General features: G+C 39.5%; 1 protein-coding gene across 6 annotated transcripts in view; it reads left to right on the top strand.

Moving 5' to 3' along the window:
* Positions 1-19,537, top strand: part of nfatc2 (nuclear factor of activated T cells 2) — a 169,813-nt gene that overhangs the window by 102,041 nt on the left and 48,235 nt on the right. For all 6 annotated transcript variants that reach the window (XM_008115601.3, XM_016995453.2, XM_016995452.2 and 3 more), the window contains exons 7-9: positions 6,858-6,913; positions 7,519-7,645; positions 10,131-10,814. In XM_008115601.3, the coding sequence (XP_008113808.1) occupies positions 6,858-6,913; positions 7,519-7,645; positions 10,131-10,814 (867 nt within the window). The remainder of the gene's footprint in view (positions 1-6,857; positions 6,914-7,518; positions 7,646-10,130; positions 10,815-19,537) is intronic.

Below are 19,537 nucleotides of genomic sequence, written 5' to 3'. Positions count from 1 at the left end.
ATAAGACAAAATATGCCATTGTACTATGATGTTGCCCAAGTATTGCCCAAGGAAGGACAGGTTGATGTGTGCTTACTATGCACAATATTTGGTGGTGGTGGGGAGTCAGGCATGGATGGTGTTTGCTCACCATATTGCCAAATCTGTTCCTACGTTCCAAGTACATATTCCAGTAATGTGCGTCTAATTGGCAAATGCAGGGACCACACATATAAAAAAATGCATGGCTTTTCATGGCTTTATATATACTGTGAACTTATACTAGTGTTCTTGTTCATTTACCATGAGCAGAATCTAATGCCATGCAAATGGAGGTCTGCTTGTGCGGCATGGCTTTTTTCCTTCTGTTCCCCTCCAGCATCTCCCATCTGTTCTCAGTTGCCCATAATTTCCCCAAAGTATAATTCAGGCCATATAGTTAGGGTTGCAAAGGGACACAGTAACTTTCTTTTTCTCTCTTGCACAAGTTCTGTTCATAGATTTATTATATTTTCACTGTTGCTTTGTATCCCACTTTTCAGCTGAAATTGGCTCCCCAATTGACTTACACTTAAAACATATATAATGCAACATGGTTACAGGGAAGTGGCCGTGGGGAGGATAATTAATGTTGTAGTTCATTCCCCACCAAAAGTCAGGAACTGCAGATGAACAGGGGGACTGCAATGGAAAGATGAATAGCTATATGATATGGATGCTGACTATTAAAAAACCAAAAATATTACTGAAGATTACAGATAAAGAGACCTTTATGCTACCACATAATTCATCATGTGATTTTGCACCTGGACTGCTTTCTCCCTATGTGCGTATAGCCATTTTGTAGCATCAATCCTTTCATTCCAGAACACTACAATCTTCTAGCCCAGGGTATGAAGAAGCTGGCCTAAATCAGAGGAGGAAATCATGCATCTCAGCAAATTTGTTGGACTTCAATCCTTAGCATTATTTACCATGCCTAGGATGAAACTGTTTATAGACCAACATCTGAAGTATGATTTCCAGCCTTGGCCTAAGTCAAATTCTAAGGTTGTCTACGAATACATACAAACATCTGATATGATTTCCAGTACACATAAACACATGGTGAGATAGCATGGTGTAGTGGTTTAAGTGTTCAATGCTAGAACAGGACCTCCTCCAGTTGTGCAAACCAACTTTGGGCAAGTCACAGCGATAAAGACACCTGTCTGCCACCTAAGTAAAGGTAAAGGTTTCCCCTAATGTTAAGTCCAGTCATGTCTGACTCTGGGGGTTGGTGCTCATCTCCATTTCTAAGCCGAAGAGCCAACATTGTCCGTAGACACCTCCAAGGTCATGTGGTCAGCATGGCTGCATGGAGCGCCGTTACCTTCCCGACAGAGCGGTACCTATTGATCTACTCACATTGGCATGCTTTCAAACTGCTAGGTTGGCAGAAGTTGGAGCAACAGCGGGCGCTCACTCCGCTCCCGGGATTTGAACCTGGGACCTTTTGGTCTGCAAGTTCAGCAGCTCAGTGCTTTAACACACTTCGCCACTGGGGTTCCTGCCTGCCACCTACATAAAACATATACATCCATGCTAGATTTGATAGATTTTGCCCCTAATCAACTCCATTAATTTTACTCTTCCCCCACAAAACAAAGATTAAGATGGTGTTGGTCATTCCCCATCCTTATTTATTCACTTCTTAAAGCTTCAAATGATTAGAGCATGTATGTGTAGAAATGTGGTGCATACTTATAATATTCATAGTCTGAGGATGAGGAAAGGACAGGTGCAAGGCACAAAAAGTCTAGGGGGCTTTCCCATGGACATCTATTTCTAGCTGGTTATTACTTATTCAGTCAGATAATTTTAGATGCTACATTTAATAATCAGATGGGGTAGAGTTTTTAAATGGAAATATGCATTATGTATCTCAAATGGACTGCAACCATTTGATATGATATTGAAATATGTGTCAGGGTGCTCCTCTTCATTCTAAGTAGCTGTCCCAGATTTCTATCCCAAAGGACTGCTCTGACAACACATCTAATTCCTCATGTTGTTGCAATAGATCATAGCTGGTCCCCATGCACCTAAACAACTTGATCCACACAACGGTTTTCAGGAATATATGAGTTAATTATTTAGTAATGCATAGTATGCTCCATAAAAAAGGATCCACATGGATAGGAGAGAGAATGTGTTGGGAGAATCTGTATTCTCTATATAAATACACCTCTCAGAACCATAGTTGATGGAGATGCAATTCTGCTTCTGCTGCATTTTTTATTTAGGCCTGATGACTGATGGTGGGGGTGGTAGCATCTATCTTCCGTTCTTGGAATTGTTCCTTGTACTGATAGTTTTATATAAAAAGAAATGGCAAGTAAAATCCTATGTAGATATCTGACACTATAGGTTAGTGAGACCGAGATTACAACACAGATTAGTGTTGACTTGTACCCTCACCCCTTGTTCTTCTAGAAATTTAATGAACTACCTTCATTACAGGTTGCTAAGTGGCTCACAACAAAATATAATAATCAGAATAATCTAAAACAGGCAGCTGGCTGTCAGTAATGCCAAAATTTAAAACTGTCCATAAAACTGTTATAAAATTCCTCTGTTTTCTTCCAAGCAACAGTGCAGTAATAGCTAGGAGATAAATTACAACACTGTACTGTAACAACAGGGGGAACCTAATGTCTTTTCTTCTCCCCTCTAATTAATAATGTTCTGTAGGTATGTGCCACCTCAAAGAAGGAGATCCATATAGAGTTGTCAGGGCTGTCCCAGACCCTGCAACCTCAAGGTCCAAAACTGAGCCCTGTGGACAGCAGCCAGTGTGATCAACTTCATGTGTGTATGTGCCTTCAAGTGGTCTATTGACTTATTATAACCCTATGAATTTCATAGAATTTTCTTAGGCAAGGCACCATGTAGTATTAGCAGTTTCCTACCAATGCTGACTCTATTTAGCTTCCAAGATCATATAGGACCTAGTATCTTTAGTATATTCAGGTTTCTAGGTTCACACCTCAGACCAACCATAGAGAAGTCTTTTTAATACAAGGGTACAAGAGGGCTAATTGTTTGTTCTGGGTAACAGATTTGCAAGGGAAACATTTGCCTATTGGGCACATGGCTATATACATGTGAAATATTATATGTTGGTATTTGTCTCAAAATTGTATCATAAAAATGTAAAGCTTGTCCATTTGAGGCAGAGTTTCATTAGTTTTGCTTATCTTTATCCCCTGTTGAGACCTCTTTTAGACTTTGGGGTATATCTAAATTCTAAGACATCATCTGGTTATGTTTAGCATTTTAAGATTCATAGGCTTTTATTAGTGCCATCCCAGTGGTTTGGTCACTAAATGAAATCAAATGTTTCTGTGGCTTTAGCATGATTCACTGGTCTCTGGAGGACTGTCTGATTCTGAAGGCTGTGCCTAGTTTATGTTTGTGGCTGTACTTGTAATATTGAATCCCCACATGTAGTATACTAAGGTGGGATGCGAATGGTAGAGTCCCTATGTGGTAGAATGTATATCTTTAGACTATACTGTCAGCCCCCAAAATTTGCGGTTTTGAATTTTGTGGATTTCATTACAATAGTCTCTCTAGAAATCTCATAGAATTGTGCCTGAGGACCTAGAGAGGGCCTAGCAAGAAATATTCCTGTCCACACATCACACCAGATTAACTCCCTATCCCTGATATATATAGTACAGGATTAACTCCAAAATATCTGAGTAGGGGTGAAGACTTGTGGCTATCCAGATATCGTTGGAATGTAGTTCACATCAGCCACTGGAGTGAGATGATGGGAATTGCCATCTGATACCTGGAGGTGCAGTTGTTCTGTATTACTATGCCCTCACCTCTGCAGCTTATATTAAAGGAAGCTTAATACCTTGGACAGATTCAGCAAGGCTATTTTCACATTTTTAGGTGTGCCATGAGAGTAAGGCTTGGCTTTGGGTGCAGTCTTTGGAATGTTTTTGAGAGTCATGGTTGTGGATTTAAAAACAAAACTGTCAAGAATATGAACATGCACTTGAAGTGATACATGATGAAACCTTGGAGAAGAGGGAGGAAAGCGAGGATTAAATAAATATTATCAAGATGTAGCAATTTGTAAAGCAATTTCAAAAGCTGAACACATAATAAATTCTTTGTCTAACTATATTCACTATAACATCTCAGTAAAACAGACTAGTTTTCTTGTCTCCTATGCTGTAGTCTGCAAGAAAAAGCAAGGGAGGATGAACAACTTGGTTCTGTTCTCAGGTTCTACTCATTTCATATCTACACTGAAGCAAAATGGGTAGGCTAGTAGTCAGGGAGTATCGAGAGATGTTAGGAACCACAGCAACTTTGCCCTGCAAAGACTTGACCAGACAGAGAGAGAAAGTAGTAGTCCAGTGAGTCTTAGCCATTCAGATCACCAGAATGGCCTTCCAGAGTCAGTTACTAAAATGGGCAATAATTTTAGCATCTAGCCCATGGTAATATTTATGCCAGAAGCCAACATTTGATCCACAATTTTTTGAGTTCAAGCTCTGTGTTGCTCATTTAAAATGATTTTAAATGGATGGGGGAAAGGTTGAGCGCTCTGGTCCTGCTTTACCCCTTGTCCTTGCTCAAAAATAATAGAAGCAGAATAAATTCTGCAGACTTGCTAACCTTGCACAGAAGTTGCAGAACTTGGCATTCGAGCTGCTGAACTGAGACGTTGATTCAGCGTTGGGTCGCCTTGGCTGTGCTTGTGTGTTAGTATTTATCTATTTATTACTACCAGTATTGTTAAAAGCACAGTGTATACCTGAACTTAAGCTGTCTGTCCAGTGTTTAGTCTGTTGCGTTGCAGTCTAGGTCACCTTGACTTGGCTGATTGTGTGTGACAGGGCCATAATTAACCTGTTTAGAAAGCTGGGTATTCACTTGAGATGTGCTTGCCCAGGATGGTTTGGGAACGACACACCAACACACACCGAAAATCTGGAAACCTTACACACTAGCTGGCTACAAAGACAATGGAGTACTGTGTGCATGTAGGAAACCCCCTTGAGAGAGGGCCGGGGTGTAAACTGCAACCACCCCAGGGGCAGTCCCAGAGGTCTTTCTGACTCAGACACATCTGAGTCATCCCTCTTCCTCTGCCTCCCCCTTCCCCTACCGCCCCAAGGGACGGTGATTTTATGGCAAGCTTCTAACAATACTGACAAGCAAGCTCCTTGCTTTGTACTAGTTGTTCTGGCTCATAAAAATGTCTCTTCCTTACCGTGCTCTAGAAAATAGCTACGTTTTATTTCAAGTTACTCAGAGCCAGCTCTTAAGAAGACTCTTTGGTTTGACTTAAAGAGGATCCCAAGTGCCATAAATATTTTTGTGACATATTTCATGTATGGCTTGATTCCTAATCATTCTACTGGGGACAGGAGAAGTTGCACTCTTATTTCATCATCCCACAGAATAATAATTACAGAAGCAGAAGTACAAAGTGTTAGCACTCAGGTGATAGCAGTTACGGAGGAGGAGAAAAGGCTTTGGATGATCTACACCTTAAATATGAGAATGACTTTAAAAAAACCTGTTTTCTTGGGAGCACTGGTATAACATAATATAGAAAAGGCTATTTTCCCATTCCATTCAGCAGTAAGCCAACTTCACTTGATCATATTTGGGAGTGATCCAAGGAAGCCGAAGCATTCTTTAAGTGCCAATAAAATGGCCATCTCCATTTGCATGTTGCCTGTAATATGCTGACAAAGTAGAGAGGAAGGAAAGAAACTTGTATGGCCTTAAGAGCAGCAAGGAAGGCCTGAAGGAACTAGGAAAATTTTAGTTCACAGAAAAGGCTGGGAATATCATTTTTTTAAAAAAAAAATCATTTAAAATCTGCTTGGAGTATGCTATCAATTGTTAGCTGAAAAGTGATCAAGACATAATGGTCTTAAACAAGGCTTCTTAATTTTTTCTTCTCATCATCCCTTTTTACCTGAGAAATTTTTATGTGACCTTGGGTATATAGGTATATAAAATAGGTATAAAAATAAGACATTTCCTGAAAATAAATCAGCATTTGCAAGGGTTGCTAAACAGGCTGATTTTTCTTTTTATGGAATACAGGTGAAGCATTTTCTGCAGAGTCCACTGCAAACACTGAATGATTTGTGTAACCTCTTACTGTTGCCATTTTTTTCGTGACCCCAACATTGAGCTAAGGGGACCCCATTTGGGGTCAGAACCCACAGTTTAAGAAAGAGTGGTCTTCTGTACAGCTAGGAAAGGCTATGACTTGGTTAGCAGATCCACCTTGGGAAGCAGTCTGAAAGTATTTGCAATCTCAGGAAAATAAACAGTGAAGATCCAGAAGACATAATTTTTATATTTTAGATTCCAGATATTAATATTAATGCATTATCAAAACAAACCATTCTGTGTAAGTCTTAAAAATAATTTTAAAACACTTCGTTAACATTTTTCAGAAACCAAATGTACACTCCAGTTGACGTGGAGTCTGCCATGTTGATGATTTTATATGTTGATGATTTGACAACATATCGAATAATCACATGCATGTTTCCCATAAGGAAAGGTGAAATATTGAATGAGAAGGGATTCCAATCTGATTTTGGAAGGCTCCAATCTGTATCTCACTTCTGGCTAGAAATCTTCCAGTGGTCCCGCTATACTTTCAGCCTTAACTTGCTATTTGCAGTATGGAGAAGAATAACTTCTAAGATAGATATACAAATACCTGTATACATAATATTTTAAATATTTAATAGAGCTATAGTGTGATTTAACCTTTTAACTACATGTGTATTCTATATATTCTAGAAAACAGTTGTTACGCAGGACTTAATTTCTTTCCCCAGATGGCCAACAGATATGGGAGATGGAAGCCACAGTGGATAAAGATAAGAGCCAGCCTGTAAGTTGTATCAGCATATCCTCTTCCCCTTCTTTTTTAGACATCATTTAATTTAGTGGCAGTGAGAAAAGCCTTGTAAATACAATAGCTGCAATCCACAAATGGCTGCATTTTAAAAATAATTGATCAGAAATTATTTTTATTTACCGAAAAGTCCTCCTTATATTAAAAAGAGCTAACTAGTATTAACAACCCTATATTTTCCATTTTGCATTGATACTATTATGTATTCTATTGGTTTGTAGTTTCTGAAAAAAACAGAATAATCCCAGGTTAAGATTATTATGTACCCAGACAAAGACAGGTGCAAACTAGATGCAAAACAATGCTAGCTTGCCCCACACACAACAGGTAGTAAATCATGATAATATCCCTTATCTTCTCTTTTCTGTTGCATAAATAGTTTTAAAGAAAAAGATTATCTAGAGCTACTAATATAGTAAACAAGAAAGTTTATTTCTCCTACTTAAGATTTGCTACATTCTAGCCGTGGAGAATACAATTACTCCTAGTAGGCATCCCATAGTATTGGGATGCCTACTAGCCAGTGAATGCTCTAATGTCATTTTTTTCTCTTCCCTGAACCCACTTCTGGTTATTTTCAGAATATGCTTTTTGTAGAGATTCCAGAATATCGGAACAAGCACATCCGTACTCCCGTCAAGGTGAATTTCTATGTGATAAATGGAAAAAGGAAAAAAAGCCAACCACAACATTTCACCTACCATCCAGGTAAATCTTTATAGAGCAGGGCTTAAAGCAAAATATTGTTGAAATTTATTGGGGACTGTTCTTTAAGAGCTGTTTTATTAAAAAAAAAATCTGTGTAACTGTTTTATTTTTATTTTTAATTCAGCTCAAATGAAGTGAGCACTTCAATCCTTTACTACAGCAAAAACGAGAAAAAACTCATTTGAAAATAATAAACCCTAACAATATCAATGAAGGTTTATAACTCCCTGCCTTAATTCTCCATATCTTAATTGCTTTTGCATTTATGCCTTTAGAACAGAGATTTTTTTTTCATAGCCAGTACATATTTGTTTTAAAGGGTACATATTTGTTCTTTACTTTGGAAACAGAATTTCATAATCACAGATATATGTGTACACAAGAGTAAGGTAATTCTGTTTTTGTTTGTAAATTTTATTGTTTTCTTAACTGGCAAGAATTAGCAATAAAGTCTTCCTTCGTAGGTATTTAAGAATTCAGCTTTTTGTGGACTTGAGATTTAGATTACCTTGGTATGAAATGGAAAACCGCTTGTTTTGTTGTTGTGTGTCTTCAAATCATTTCTGACCTATGGTACCCTAATTTAACTGGGGTTTCTTGGCATAATTTGTTCAGGAGAGATTGGCCTTTGCCTTCACTAAGGCTGAAAGAGTATGACTTGCTCAAAGTCACCAGTAGGTTTCATGGCTGAGCGAAGATTCTAACCCTGGTCCCTGAGTTATAGTCCAGTGCTCCAATAGCTATACCATGCTGGCAGTTTTAATTTTATACACAGAAAACTGGCATTAAAATGTTGAATTACACAAGACTCCTCTCATAAGTTCATATCTGACTGGGCACAGCCTAGGCTCCATAAATCTAAGAGATAATTCTATGATATCTACATGTAGAAGGTGTGTTAACACACACCTGCAGTGCCTTCATGTTTCAGAGTCAATCCATACAAAGCATGGAATTTCAGATGACAAGAGAAGACATGAATATTCTTCCTGCCTTATTATGACTCTTTCACACATTAAGGCCATTGCTTAGTGTTGCACTAGACCAAGCATGGACAAACTTTTTTGCCTTGGGGCTGCATTCTAGGTTGGGCCAGGAGGGAGAGGGGCCTGGCAAATGCATTGTGGTGTGGTGTGGACCCAGGAGAGGGGAGGGCCAGGAGGGGGCAGGGCCGGGCCTGGGCCATCCTCAGATTGTCCTCCCAGCATAAGGACAGGGCAGCACACCCTATCCTTATACTGGGAGAAAGGCAAGACACACAGCAACTGCCCCAATCCTCCCTCTCGATCCTCCTTCTCGATTCTCAGGCAGTTGTCTCGGCATTATGCTGGGAGGGCGAGTCAGGTGTGGCTGAGAGTGCTCTGGAGGGGTCTCAGCTGCTGCATGCCTCCCTCCCTTGTCTTTTTGGTATAAGAATGTGGCGGGCAACCATGTCCTTATGCCAGGAGGACAAGGAAAATGAGGAGGGCCTGAAATAATTATGCAGGGGGCCACATCTGGCCCCTGGTTTTGGTTTGCACATGCCTGCACTAGACCAATAATTAATATGTGTTTGCATACAGTAGAGTCTCACTTATCCAAGCTAAACGGGCCGGCAGAAGCTTGGATAAGCGAATATCTTGGATTATAAGGAAGGATTAAGGAAAAGCCTATTAAACATCAAATTAGGTTATGATTTTACAAATTAAGCACCAAAACTTCATGTTATACAACAAATTTGACAGAAAAAGTAGTTCAATACACAGTAATGTTATGTTGTAATTACTGTATTTACAAATTTAGCACAAAAATATAACAATATATTGAAAACGTTGACTACAAAAATGGCTTGGATTATCCAGAGGCTTGGATAAGAGAGGCTTGGATAAGTGAGACTCTACTGTACTTCTAATGGTGGCTCCTTTCTCAATGAGACAATTGATCCACTTTAGTACTAAATTATGACTTTAAACTTGCGGACCGAAAGGTGTCAGGTTCAAATCCTGGGAGCAGAATGAGTGCCCGCTGTTAGTCCCAGCTCCTGCCAACCTAGCAATTCAAAAACATGCAAATGTGAGTAGATTAATAGGTATCGCTCCGGCAGGAAGGTAACGGCACTCCATGCAGTCATGCCGGCCACATGACCTGGAGATGTCTATGGACAACGCCAGCTCTTCGGCTTAGAAATGGAGATGAGCACCAACCCCCAGAGTCGATCACGACTGGACTTAACGTCAGGGGAAACCTTTACCTTTACCTATGACTTTAAAGAGGTTCTCCAGTGTTCTGAACCTATTTTAAAGCTAAGTTTCAGGACCTTGGATAGGTTCTCTAAAATTCGGATTAAAATGTAAACTAGACTCACTGCCCAATAGAAGCCAGCATCTGCCTCTATCTATGATTGAGGGGAAATATACAATGTGTTTATTGTTTGTGCCCATCCTGCTTCCTCTGCTTAACTGTTTGATAGCTAAGAATCATGTCCTTTATATGTACTTTGTTCCAGTGCCTTCCATCAAAACAGAGCCCATTGATGATTATGATCCAGCTTTAATCTGCAATACAGTACACAGTGGTCTAAGAACAGTAACACAGCCTTATTATTCACACCATACAATGGTCTCCGAGTCTCCTTCCTGTCTTGTGGCCACAATGGCTTCCTGCCAGCAGTTGCGCTCAAGCTTGTCTTCTCCTGAATCTCAGTATCCTCAGCAAAACCCAGGAGCTGTAATATATCAAAGAAGCAAAAGTCTCAGTCCTAGCCACTTGGGCTATCAGCAGTCCAGCTTAATGGCTGCACAAGTTTCCATTCCAGATGTTCACAGGTCAGTGTTGGTGCACACAGGATCTCCCAGCCAAAGTTCAGCAGGGCTTCATCATTCTCCAGCCAATCAGCAGTCTCCTCCTGTGATTCACTGCTCTCCTTCGACCAACCAACACTTGAGGTGTGAAAGCCATCAGGAATTTCAACATATTATGTGTAGCGAAAACTTCACATCCAGTGGAGTGAGACCCAGCCAGCCTCAGGTCAGCCAAGCACAAAGGTTAAGCCCAAGTTCATACCCTACCGTGATTCAGCAGCAGAGACCAGTCAAAAATGGACCGCCAGTAAGCGACCAGAAAGAAACCACATCAACAGGAGTCACCGTTAAACAGGAACAGAATCTTGACCAAGCCTACTTGGATGATGGTAAGCAGCAGTACTTTTAAAAGTTCCTACCTACTCATGCTTTACCTTTGTAAGAAAGTGATGTAGCATCTATATCCATAAGGTTTGGAAAACACAATGGCCTGTTTACGCAAAACAATAAGGAGAATCTTGGCATATCAATAATTCAGAAGTGACTGTTCTGATGCATGGTGACCAACAGATCCAATTTCGACAATTCTTGCTAATGGGAGCAATTTTTGTAGGCTACTCCCAAGCCATGGAACACCCACCAGAGAGAACCTAAATTAGCCTATGATATATTTCCTTCCAATGAAAGGCAAAGACGTTTTTGTTCTGGTGGATTTTGGGAAAAGGACCAGTTCTTGAAAAAAGAGGGTTTAAAATTTTTAATAAATAATTGGAATGCACCAACATGATAGAAATTAGCATTGCATCAGGACCCTAAGCATACCTTCTCACTCCAATGCAAGCCAAGAATCATAAGCCAAATTCAGACCCTAACCTTATTTTATTTATTTATTTACTTTGTTCTATATCCTGCCCTCTCTCCCTTACTGAGGGACTCAGCGTGGCAAACACTCGGCAGCAATTCTAATATTGGCTCAGAAGCTTGAGTTCAGAGGACAAGCTTTTTCCTCCTGAAGGGTATGTAGTTATGAAGCAGCTTCTGTTGGCGGGAGGAATTACACGGCTGTCATTGGGCATCACCAGTACACTTCCTCATGCACAAAAAGCAAGGAATTTCCAAAACTTGAAGAACACAGCCACTGTATGCATGTGTATGTCTATACATGTGTACAAAAGCACAATTTCCTTGTAATTCCAGATATTTTCACTTCTAGAACATATAGAAAAAATGTAGTGACTCTTGCTCTAAGCACATTTATATTTTTTTACTCCATAAGCAGATTAGGCTAATTAGTTCAAGCGATATCTTTTCTTTTAATAAAATATGTGGTTGGTGTGGAGAAACCCACTAAGAATTTGATCTCAATTCAGTTCTCCTGGGAGTGATAATTATAACTTGTTAACTAGAACCAAGTTCTTGATGATGTCATATACTGCTGAAATGACTGTGATTATAGTTGGGACACCTCACTGGGGTTCATTGTTCAATGTGAGGACACACATTGGAGTATTCTCTAATGTAAACCTTTACTTTGTTCTGTAAAACTGAATGTCAGGTGAATCAATTAGACACAACAAGCAATGACAAGCATGCCCCGTGTTTCCTATCTTTCTAAACTTCTTCATTCATTCATATAAATTACAAAATTGATTCAAGACCTTCCCAGTTTTAAAAATGCACACCCTCTGCAGGCTTGAACTTTCATTTTTAAAAGAGACATTGAAAGTGCTGTTGTTTAATTTCCTTTCTTGAATGAGCTTTAAGTATGGACGAGCGTCATAGTGCTACCATATGGAAACCAATGGGCATTTCACTGTGGGTGGGATGATAGCTTCATAATGATTTTGGGGTCTTGATTTGGTGTCTTCATGATCGTTGACCAATCATGAAAATAGATGGACCATGATGTGCTATGAAAATAACTTCCAAAGCAGATGCATTGGTCAATTGGTGCATAATCTAAATTGTCATGAGAAAAAACCAATTGATGAGTTTTGGGAGTGTCTGAATAATATTATTGTGACATGGTTTTGCTCCTAGAAGAAAATAATGCAAGAACTAACTATAATACATTCCAGTGATTCCGGGTAGGGAGTAAAATACTGATCACTGTTCTTCCTCATCGTTCTGAGGAAAAATGAGTGCTCCAAGTGACAGTTCTGTGTTTACTTTGCTCCTCTCTTTAGTATAACCCTTTATCTTCTATGTTCTACATTCAGTTTTCTGGCAGCATAAGACACAAAAACATACCCTTAATATCTAAATAATATGTCTAATAAAAGGGTGGTATGGTTTCTAATTATGTTTTTGTATTGTCATGAGTATGTCTTTATAAGCACACTATGATTTATGAAAACCACAAAAAAAGAAGGAATCCATAGAGGAAAAGAATGTCTGCTGAGCTCATAATGGATTCCCATTGCATCCTTCTTGTGGTTCCTCGTGTGCTTTTATCCATCATACCATCAGTTAGTTACTTTCCAACTTTTGTATAGGCTGGAGTCTTGGTTAGTCACAGTTAGAGTAGGCCCATTCAACTATTAAGCTCTAATTTTGAGGAAGGATTTAAATTTGAGTGGAGTGACAAATCATTGTGTAGGTAAATCCAATTAATTCAATGGATCTCCTCTAGGCAAGATCATAGAGAATTAGACAGCTTCCCTAAGGCTTACTTACTTGCAATAAGACTAAGCAAAATTATACGGGTGCTTTTTGGCACTACAGTTTTTGATTTGGTCCATCACTTCATGTGCTCCACTGACAATTTCCCTAAATTTGAATTCAGTCCTCAGCCAAAATACATTTTTCACACAGGGCTGCATTAAAGTGCTTTAATTCTTACATTCTTTTTACTACAACTATGTTTCAGCTTTGGTAGCATTTTTTTTGGGGGGGGGGGGATTAGTGACAATATACATTATTGTTCTGATACAAATTATCATAGAATCATGGAACTATAGAAGAATTGGAACAGACCACAAGGGCCATCCATTCGAGCTCCTGGAAACCCCCATGCAGATCCATAAGAATACCACAGGAATCCCCCCCCCAAAAAAAAAAGATTCACAGGGAGAAATATAGAGGAAATCAAGGTAGAAACAATATGTGATTTTCTTCAGTATATAAATATTGATATATATTACCAGAAGCTATTTTTTAAACATTCTTTTATCTATTCTAACTTTTCACCATAGTATGTATTATTCAGCTGATCTATGCTGGAATGTCTTTACTACCCCTACTGTTGGTTAAGACTCATGGTTGTATTTTTCTTTTACCACACTAATTACGCACAAATCCCAAACCCAATGTAGCTTCCAATGCAATATCTATACATCTAAGGAAGTGGATTGCTGTCTGCAAAAGATGGTTAAGAATGAACATTGTATCTTATTTTACAGAGTTACTTTGCATTGTTTTGGTAGACCTTACTTTCCTATGGGTATTTTGTTTTCTGTGTACTACAAATTAGACTTTAGCTAGGCTTTCCCCAAAAGTTAGACTTTTTGTCCAAATTTTATCATTTTCCAGAGTAATTTAAAAGAGGAAGAGTCATTCAACATTTCTAAATCTCCCAAAATGTAAGTCAAAAGTGTGAGATTTCACTTGTTGCTTAAAAAATTGAAGGGGAGCAGCAGGCTTGTTTCACAGAAAATAGATTTCAAAATAGTGACTGTATAGAATCATAGAGTTGGAAGAGACCTCACAGGCCATTTAGCCCTACCCCCTGCCATACAGAGATGGCCATCCAACCCCTGTTTTAAAGTTTCCAAGGAAGGAGCTTCTACCACAGTCCGAGGCAGAGAGTTCCACTGTTGAAGAGCTCTTACCGTTCTTCTTAAAGGTTCAAGTGGAATCTCCTTTCCTGTAATTTGAACCTATTGCACTGAGTCCTCGTTTCCAGGGCAGCAGAAAACAAGCCCACCTCCTCTTCCTTATGATATCCTTTCATATATTTATACATGGCTATCATGTCTCCTCTCAGCCTTCTCTTCTGCAGGCTAAACATACCCAGTTCTTTGAGACACTCCTCATAGGGCATGTTCTCCAGTCCTTTGATCATTTTAGTCTCCCTCCTCTGGACACCTTACAGCTTGTCAATATCGCTTTTGAACTGTGGTGCCCAGAATTGGACATAGTATTCCAGGTGAGGTTTAATCAAAGCAGATCTTTTGCTTTGTATCTTGGCTCCTCCATGGGCTAGGAACTTGGTTGCTTTTTTAGCAGAATAAAAGCATAAAATCTGAGTCAGCTGATGGTATAGGTGATCGCTAGATGATTCTGGGTAAAACTCAGCTAGTTGTGTAGCATGGGAAACTTGGTTATGATATATGAACTGTTTCTGAGTGGAAAGTGTCTCTTGTGGTTAAAACATGTGGGGGTTTTTTTCAGTCCGCCTGCATCCCTCTGGAGACATAAACCATTTCATTTTTCTTTAGCCTCCAACATCAACTGCACCATGATTCTGCTGCGAGATAGGAAATCCTGTAGCTAAAGAGATGAGATAGCCTCTTGCATCTTCTAATTTTCCACTGCCCAGAACATATTCACTCATACTTCAATGCAGTATTTTACTATATTTATTCTTTCTGCACGGCAAGCATTGCACTTTGATGATAGGACAGGAAATGTGAAGTTTTCCTTATGCTTTCCCTTGAACTTTCAGGGTGAATAAGTTTGTATGTTTTTTAAAGCCTGTAGTTTGATTAGAGAAATGATAAGTTATAATTAGAACAGCTTTTTGAAGCAGGCATGGCCATTTTTGCAATCACCCTGGAGTGCAGAGGTGACGCTAATCTGAATGTTTTCAGTTCTGTTCGTGATTAAATATCAGTACACTGATTCTCTTTGTTGAGGTTTCTGCTCTCCTCCATACAACCATGTGTGCTTGTACGGCTTAGTGTTAGGAGGGAAAAATGGCCTAGTAGTTCACTATTTGTAAAACTGAGCCAGTAATTTGAAGAGAAATTTTCTTGAATGTCCTTCTTTCCCACCTTTATTTCATTGAATAATTTCATTGACTTAGTAGACTTACTCATAAGTAGACCCAGTTGAAGTTTATAATCTCCTCCAGAAAAGACACACAAATGGGACTGCATTGGTGCCCTCTCATTCTTTTCTTCATCTCAAACAGGTTTTAGAATATGTTGCAAAACTTTTTAAAAAAAGATCCAGATTTTTTTTTAAAAAAAAACCAAATACTTATTCGTTTCCAATGTTTTAAAAGGCTTGAATGCTGTGATTATATATTTTAAACAAGCCTGATTCAATAGCTGTCGCTTTTTGAGTGATATTTAACATTATATCTCTTAAAAAGAATGAGTCGTGGAGGAATGATCTATCAACTCTGCAAAAGTTTCTTTAGATGGTGGCAGCTGTTTTTACTCTGCCCAGATTCCAAAAGTAACTAAGAGCATTCCTTTTTAGATAAAATAATATGGCAGCTACTACTGTTTTTTCCTATAATCTTACCCCTAAAGTACAACTGAAATGAAATCACCTTGATGACTGAAAATGGTTGAAAAACGTTTTTGTTGATTTGGTTTTGCTCTATTGCTTCTTCAAACACCAGACAAACTGGAATTAACATTATAAAGTTTTGCATGTACATACACATATAGCCTGAATAGATAGCTGAAATTATGTGTAATACTTCCAGTATCTAATGCAATGGATCATAGTTCATAGAAACTCATGCCATGATGAGAAAAAGTACTACAATTATCTATTTCTTAGTCTTTGTTGTAGCACTCTTTGTTGTTTGTACTTTCTATGTGGGCTCCATAGTTCCAACTCTTGTAATTTTGCTGCTCATCCTGTCTTTGTTGACTTCTTAATCCCTTCCTGGATTGTGTACTTGGGACTCAGGGTGAGCCTTTTATTATATGGATTTGTGGTTGTGTTGTGTGTGTATGTGTGTGTGTCAGGAGTGACTTGAGAAACTTTAAGTTGCTTCTGGTTTGAGAGAATTGGCTGTCTGCAAGGACGTTGCCCAGAGGATGCCCGGATGTTTTGATGTTTACCATCCTTGTGGGAGGCTTCTGTCATGTCCCTGCATGGAAAGCTGGAGCTGATAAAGGGAGCTCATCCATGCTTTCCCCGGATTTGAACCAGCAACCTTCAGGTCAGCAACCCAACCTTCAGGTCATCAGTCCTGCCAACACAAGGGCTCGGGCTGTGGCGCAGGCTGGAGAGCAGTTGCAATGAATCACTGCGATGAATCACTCTGACCAAGAGGTCATGAGTTCGAGGCCCGCTCGGAGCCTATGTTTGTCTTGTCTTTGTTATATGTTAAAAGGCATTGAATGTTTGCCTATATGTGTAGTGTGATCCGCCCTGAGTCCCCTTCGGGGTGAGAAGGGCGGAATATAAATGCTGTAAATAAATTAACCCATTGCACCATCGGGGGCTCCTGTGGCTGTGTTGATTTGGTGGCTTTGCTGTGGTTAGCATGGCAATTTCCACCAAACCTAATATAAACAGACAGAGAAAGTGGCAAAACAAAGAAAAAAGTGGATGTTTATTAAGACATAATCACTATATTAACCCTTGAACTCTGGGTCAAACACAACTCCCTCAAACTATACTCATCTGTTTCTTCTCACTGACTGTCCTGTTTCTATTCCAGCTCTTCCCAGTCTCTCTCAAATCCAAATCCTATCTGTCCCTTACAGAGATAGTCTTCAGTTTTTGTTACATTGCATCCCCCCACAGTCCCACTTCCAGCAATCTCTGAGCCATGGTTGGTTGCCTTGAGCCAGGCTTGCCAGCTACCCTCTTCACATACACCAACCCAGTATTATCTGATCTTTCTTTCTCATAAAGACTCTGTCCAGTTATGAGATATTTAGATATTTGGGGACCAAATGTGGGGTCTTAAGGATGAAACGTGTGTCAGGCTACTGCATCTGCCACATTTCTGGAGTAGACAGAAATTTACGATGCAGATCTTCTCCTACATTTTCTGCAGTCATGATATTCTTTTTCCCTTTGGCTAGGATAGTTCTGCCTGTATGAGCCTGTGTGTTTCTACTGGCTATGTGCTTTATCAACTAGTAATCAAGTAAGGTACATTTTCTTTCTCAGCTTCTCTGGCAGGATCTTACTCCTTTTCTTACAACAATGCGTATTTATATTTGCAAGGCGCTCTATGAATTTCCATAACTGTTGCTTCACAAAATTGCATAGAGGCATAATTAATGTTTTTCAAAACACATAAAGAGCCTTAGCTAAAAGGTGCCAAATGCCAGATATGCTTAAGAACTGTTTTTAAAGTAGACCTAAGTTCTTCATAAAACAAATCTACCTGCACTGTTTCCAAGTGACCTTGCCCAATCATCTTACAAAATGCAAGTGAAAATAAAAATGATAAATCCAGACTCAGCACTAGAGGAAGGAGGAAAAGACATTGGGTGATTTTTTTTAAAAAAAGAACGAAGTTGTTCTACTGGCACTTCTTTGTTCTTGAATTCAGGAATCCTTTAATTGGTACAGTACAATGCCCACGGGCAAGTTTTTCTATAAAGCGTTTCCTGTTCAGAAGAACATACAAAATCTATTAAGAGAGCAAGATCACCACAGAACGGAACTCAGCGGCCTTTCTCAGAGTACACATTCACAATTTGTGCTCGCACCCCTCACGCACACGGTCTCTCCGGCAACAATAAAGCCAAGATGAAAAATTCCCCATTTATTTGGAAAAAGGAATATTGTTAAATCAAATTGCAGCACTCTTTGTAGGATTTGCAGTGTGTGTATCTCCTTGGGAAAAATGCATTTATTCTACACTGAACAAAAGGTGCTCCAAGATCCCTTTGCATACCCTCCTTTCTTGCCTGTGACCTATTTGCTTGCTTTATGGAAAGTAAGAACTGAAGCACTGCTAGAATAGAGAACAATTTATCCATTTTGGAATCCAGGCAAACTTTGCCATCCTCTGGGCCTGGGCCATGACATTGCTAGAATAGAAATCAAAGTAATGTCCAGCTAAATAAAAAGCATAATATATCAATATCCTTCACTGGATTTCCAGCTTCCTGGTGCAAACAGACAGATTGGATTGAACTGGATTAGAGGATATTTCTCACCATAAAAAGTCTGCCTCATGTACTGGACCAAGTGTGCACAACTATTACCAGGTCTACAGTACCATCCCAACACGGGATCTTCAAGATAGAACATCAAACAGTTGGAAGGGTCTCGTAGGCCACTGAATCCAATATTCTAGTCAAAGCAGAAACTCCAGTTAGAGCTTTTCAAACAGGTAACTGTCCAACCTCTTTTTGAAGACACCTAGAGAGGGAGATCCCATCACCTCTCTAAGCAATTGATTCACTTGCTTGAACCTCTCTAACCATCAATCTGTTGCTTCTAATATCCCAGCACTGTTGGACCTAGGCAGACCTCTGAGGCACCAGCAAACAAGCCTGCACCCTTCTCTTTGTAGCAGCCTTTGAGATACTTTAAAAGTGTGTCATATCTCAATCTTCTCTCCACCAAGCTGAACCCACCCAGGCCCTTCAACCTGTCCTCATATGTTTAACACTCTGTACCTTATAAGGTGAGCTTCCAGTGGTGCAACGAGTTAAACCACTGAGCTGCTGAATTTGCTGACAGAAAGGTCAGCGGTTCGAATCTGGGGAGCAGGGTGAGCTCCCACTGTTAGCCCCAGCTTCTGCCAGCCTAGCAGTTCGAAAACATGCAAATGTGAGTAGATCAATAGGTACCACTCTGGCGGGAAAGTAATGGCACTCCATGCAGTCATGCCGGCTACATGACTTTGGAGATGTCTACGGAGAACTCTTTGGCTTAGAAATTGAGATGAGCACCAACCCACAAAGTCTGACACGACTAGACTTAATGTCAGGGGAAAACCTTTACCTTTACCTTTACCTCTTACAATTCTCATTGCATTTATCTGAACCTGCTTTAACTTGTATATATCATTCAAAGATGATGATTCTTTGAACATGGGTTTTCCAATCAATTATGAATCCATGTCACATTATACTATTCCACATTTAATCAGTATGCTAATCAAAATGCCACACAATAGAGCCCTTGTTTCATTAGGAGTTAAGTACCGAAGGGTATTACAGCAGATGAAATATGA

The sequence above is a fragment of the Anolis carolinensis genome, chromosome 4 (assembly GCF_035594765.1).
Source record: "Anolis carolinensis isolate JA03-04 chromosome 4, rAnoCar3.1.pri, whole genome shotgun sequence".
NCBI lineage: Eukaryota > Metazoa > Chordata > Lepidosauria > Squamata > Dactyloidae > Anolis > Anolis carolinensis.
Note: the sequence above shows the minus strand (reverse complement) of the source record. Positions and strands in the feature narration are given on the sequence as shown.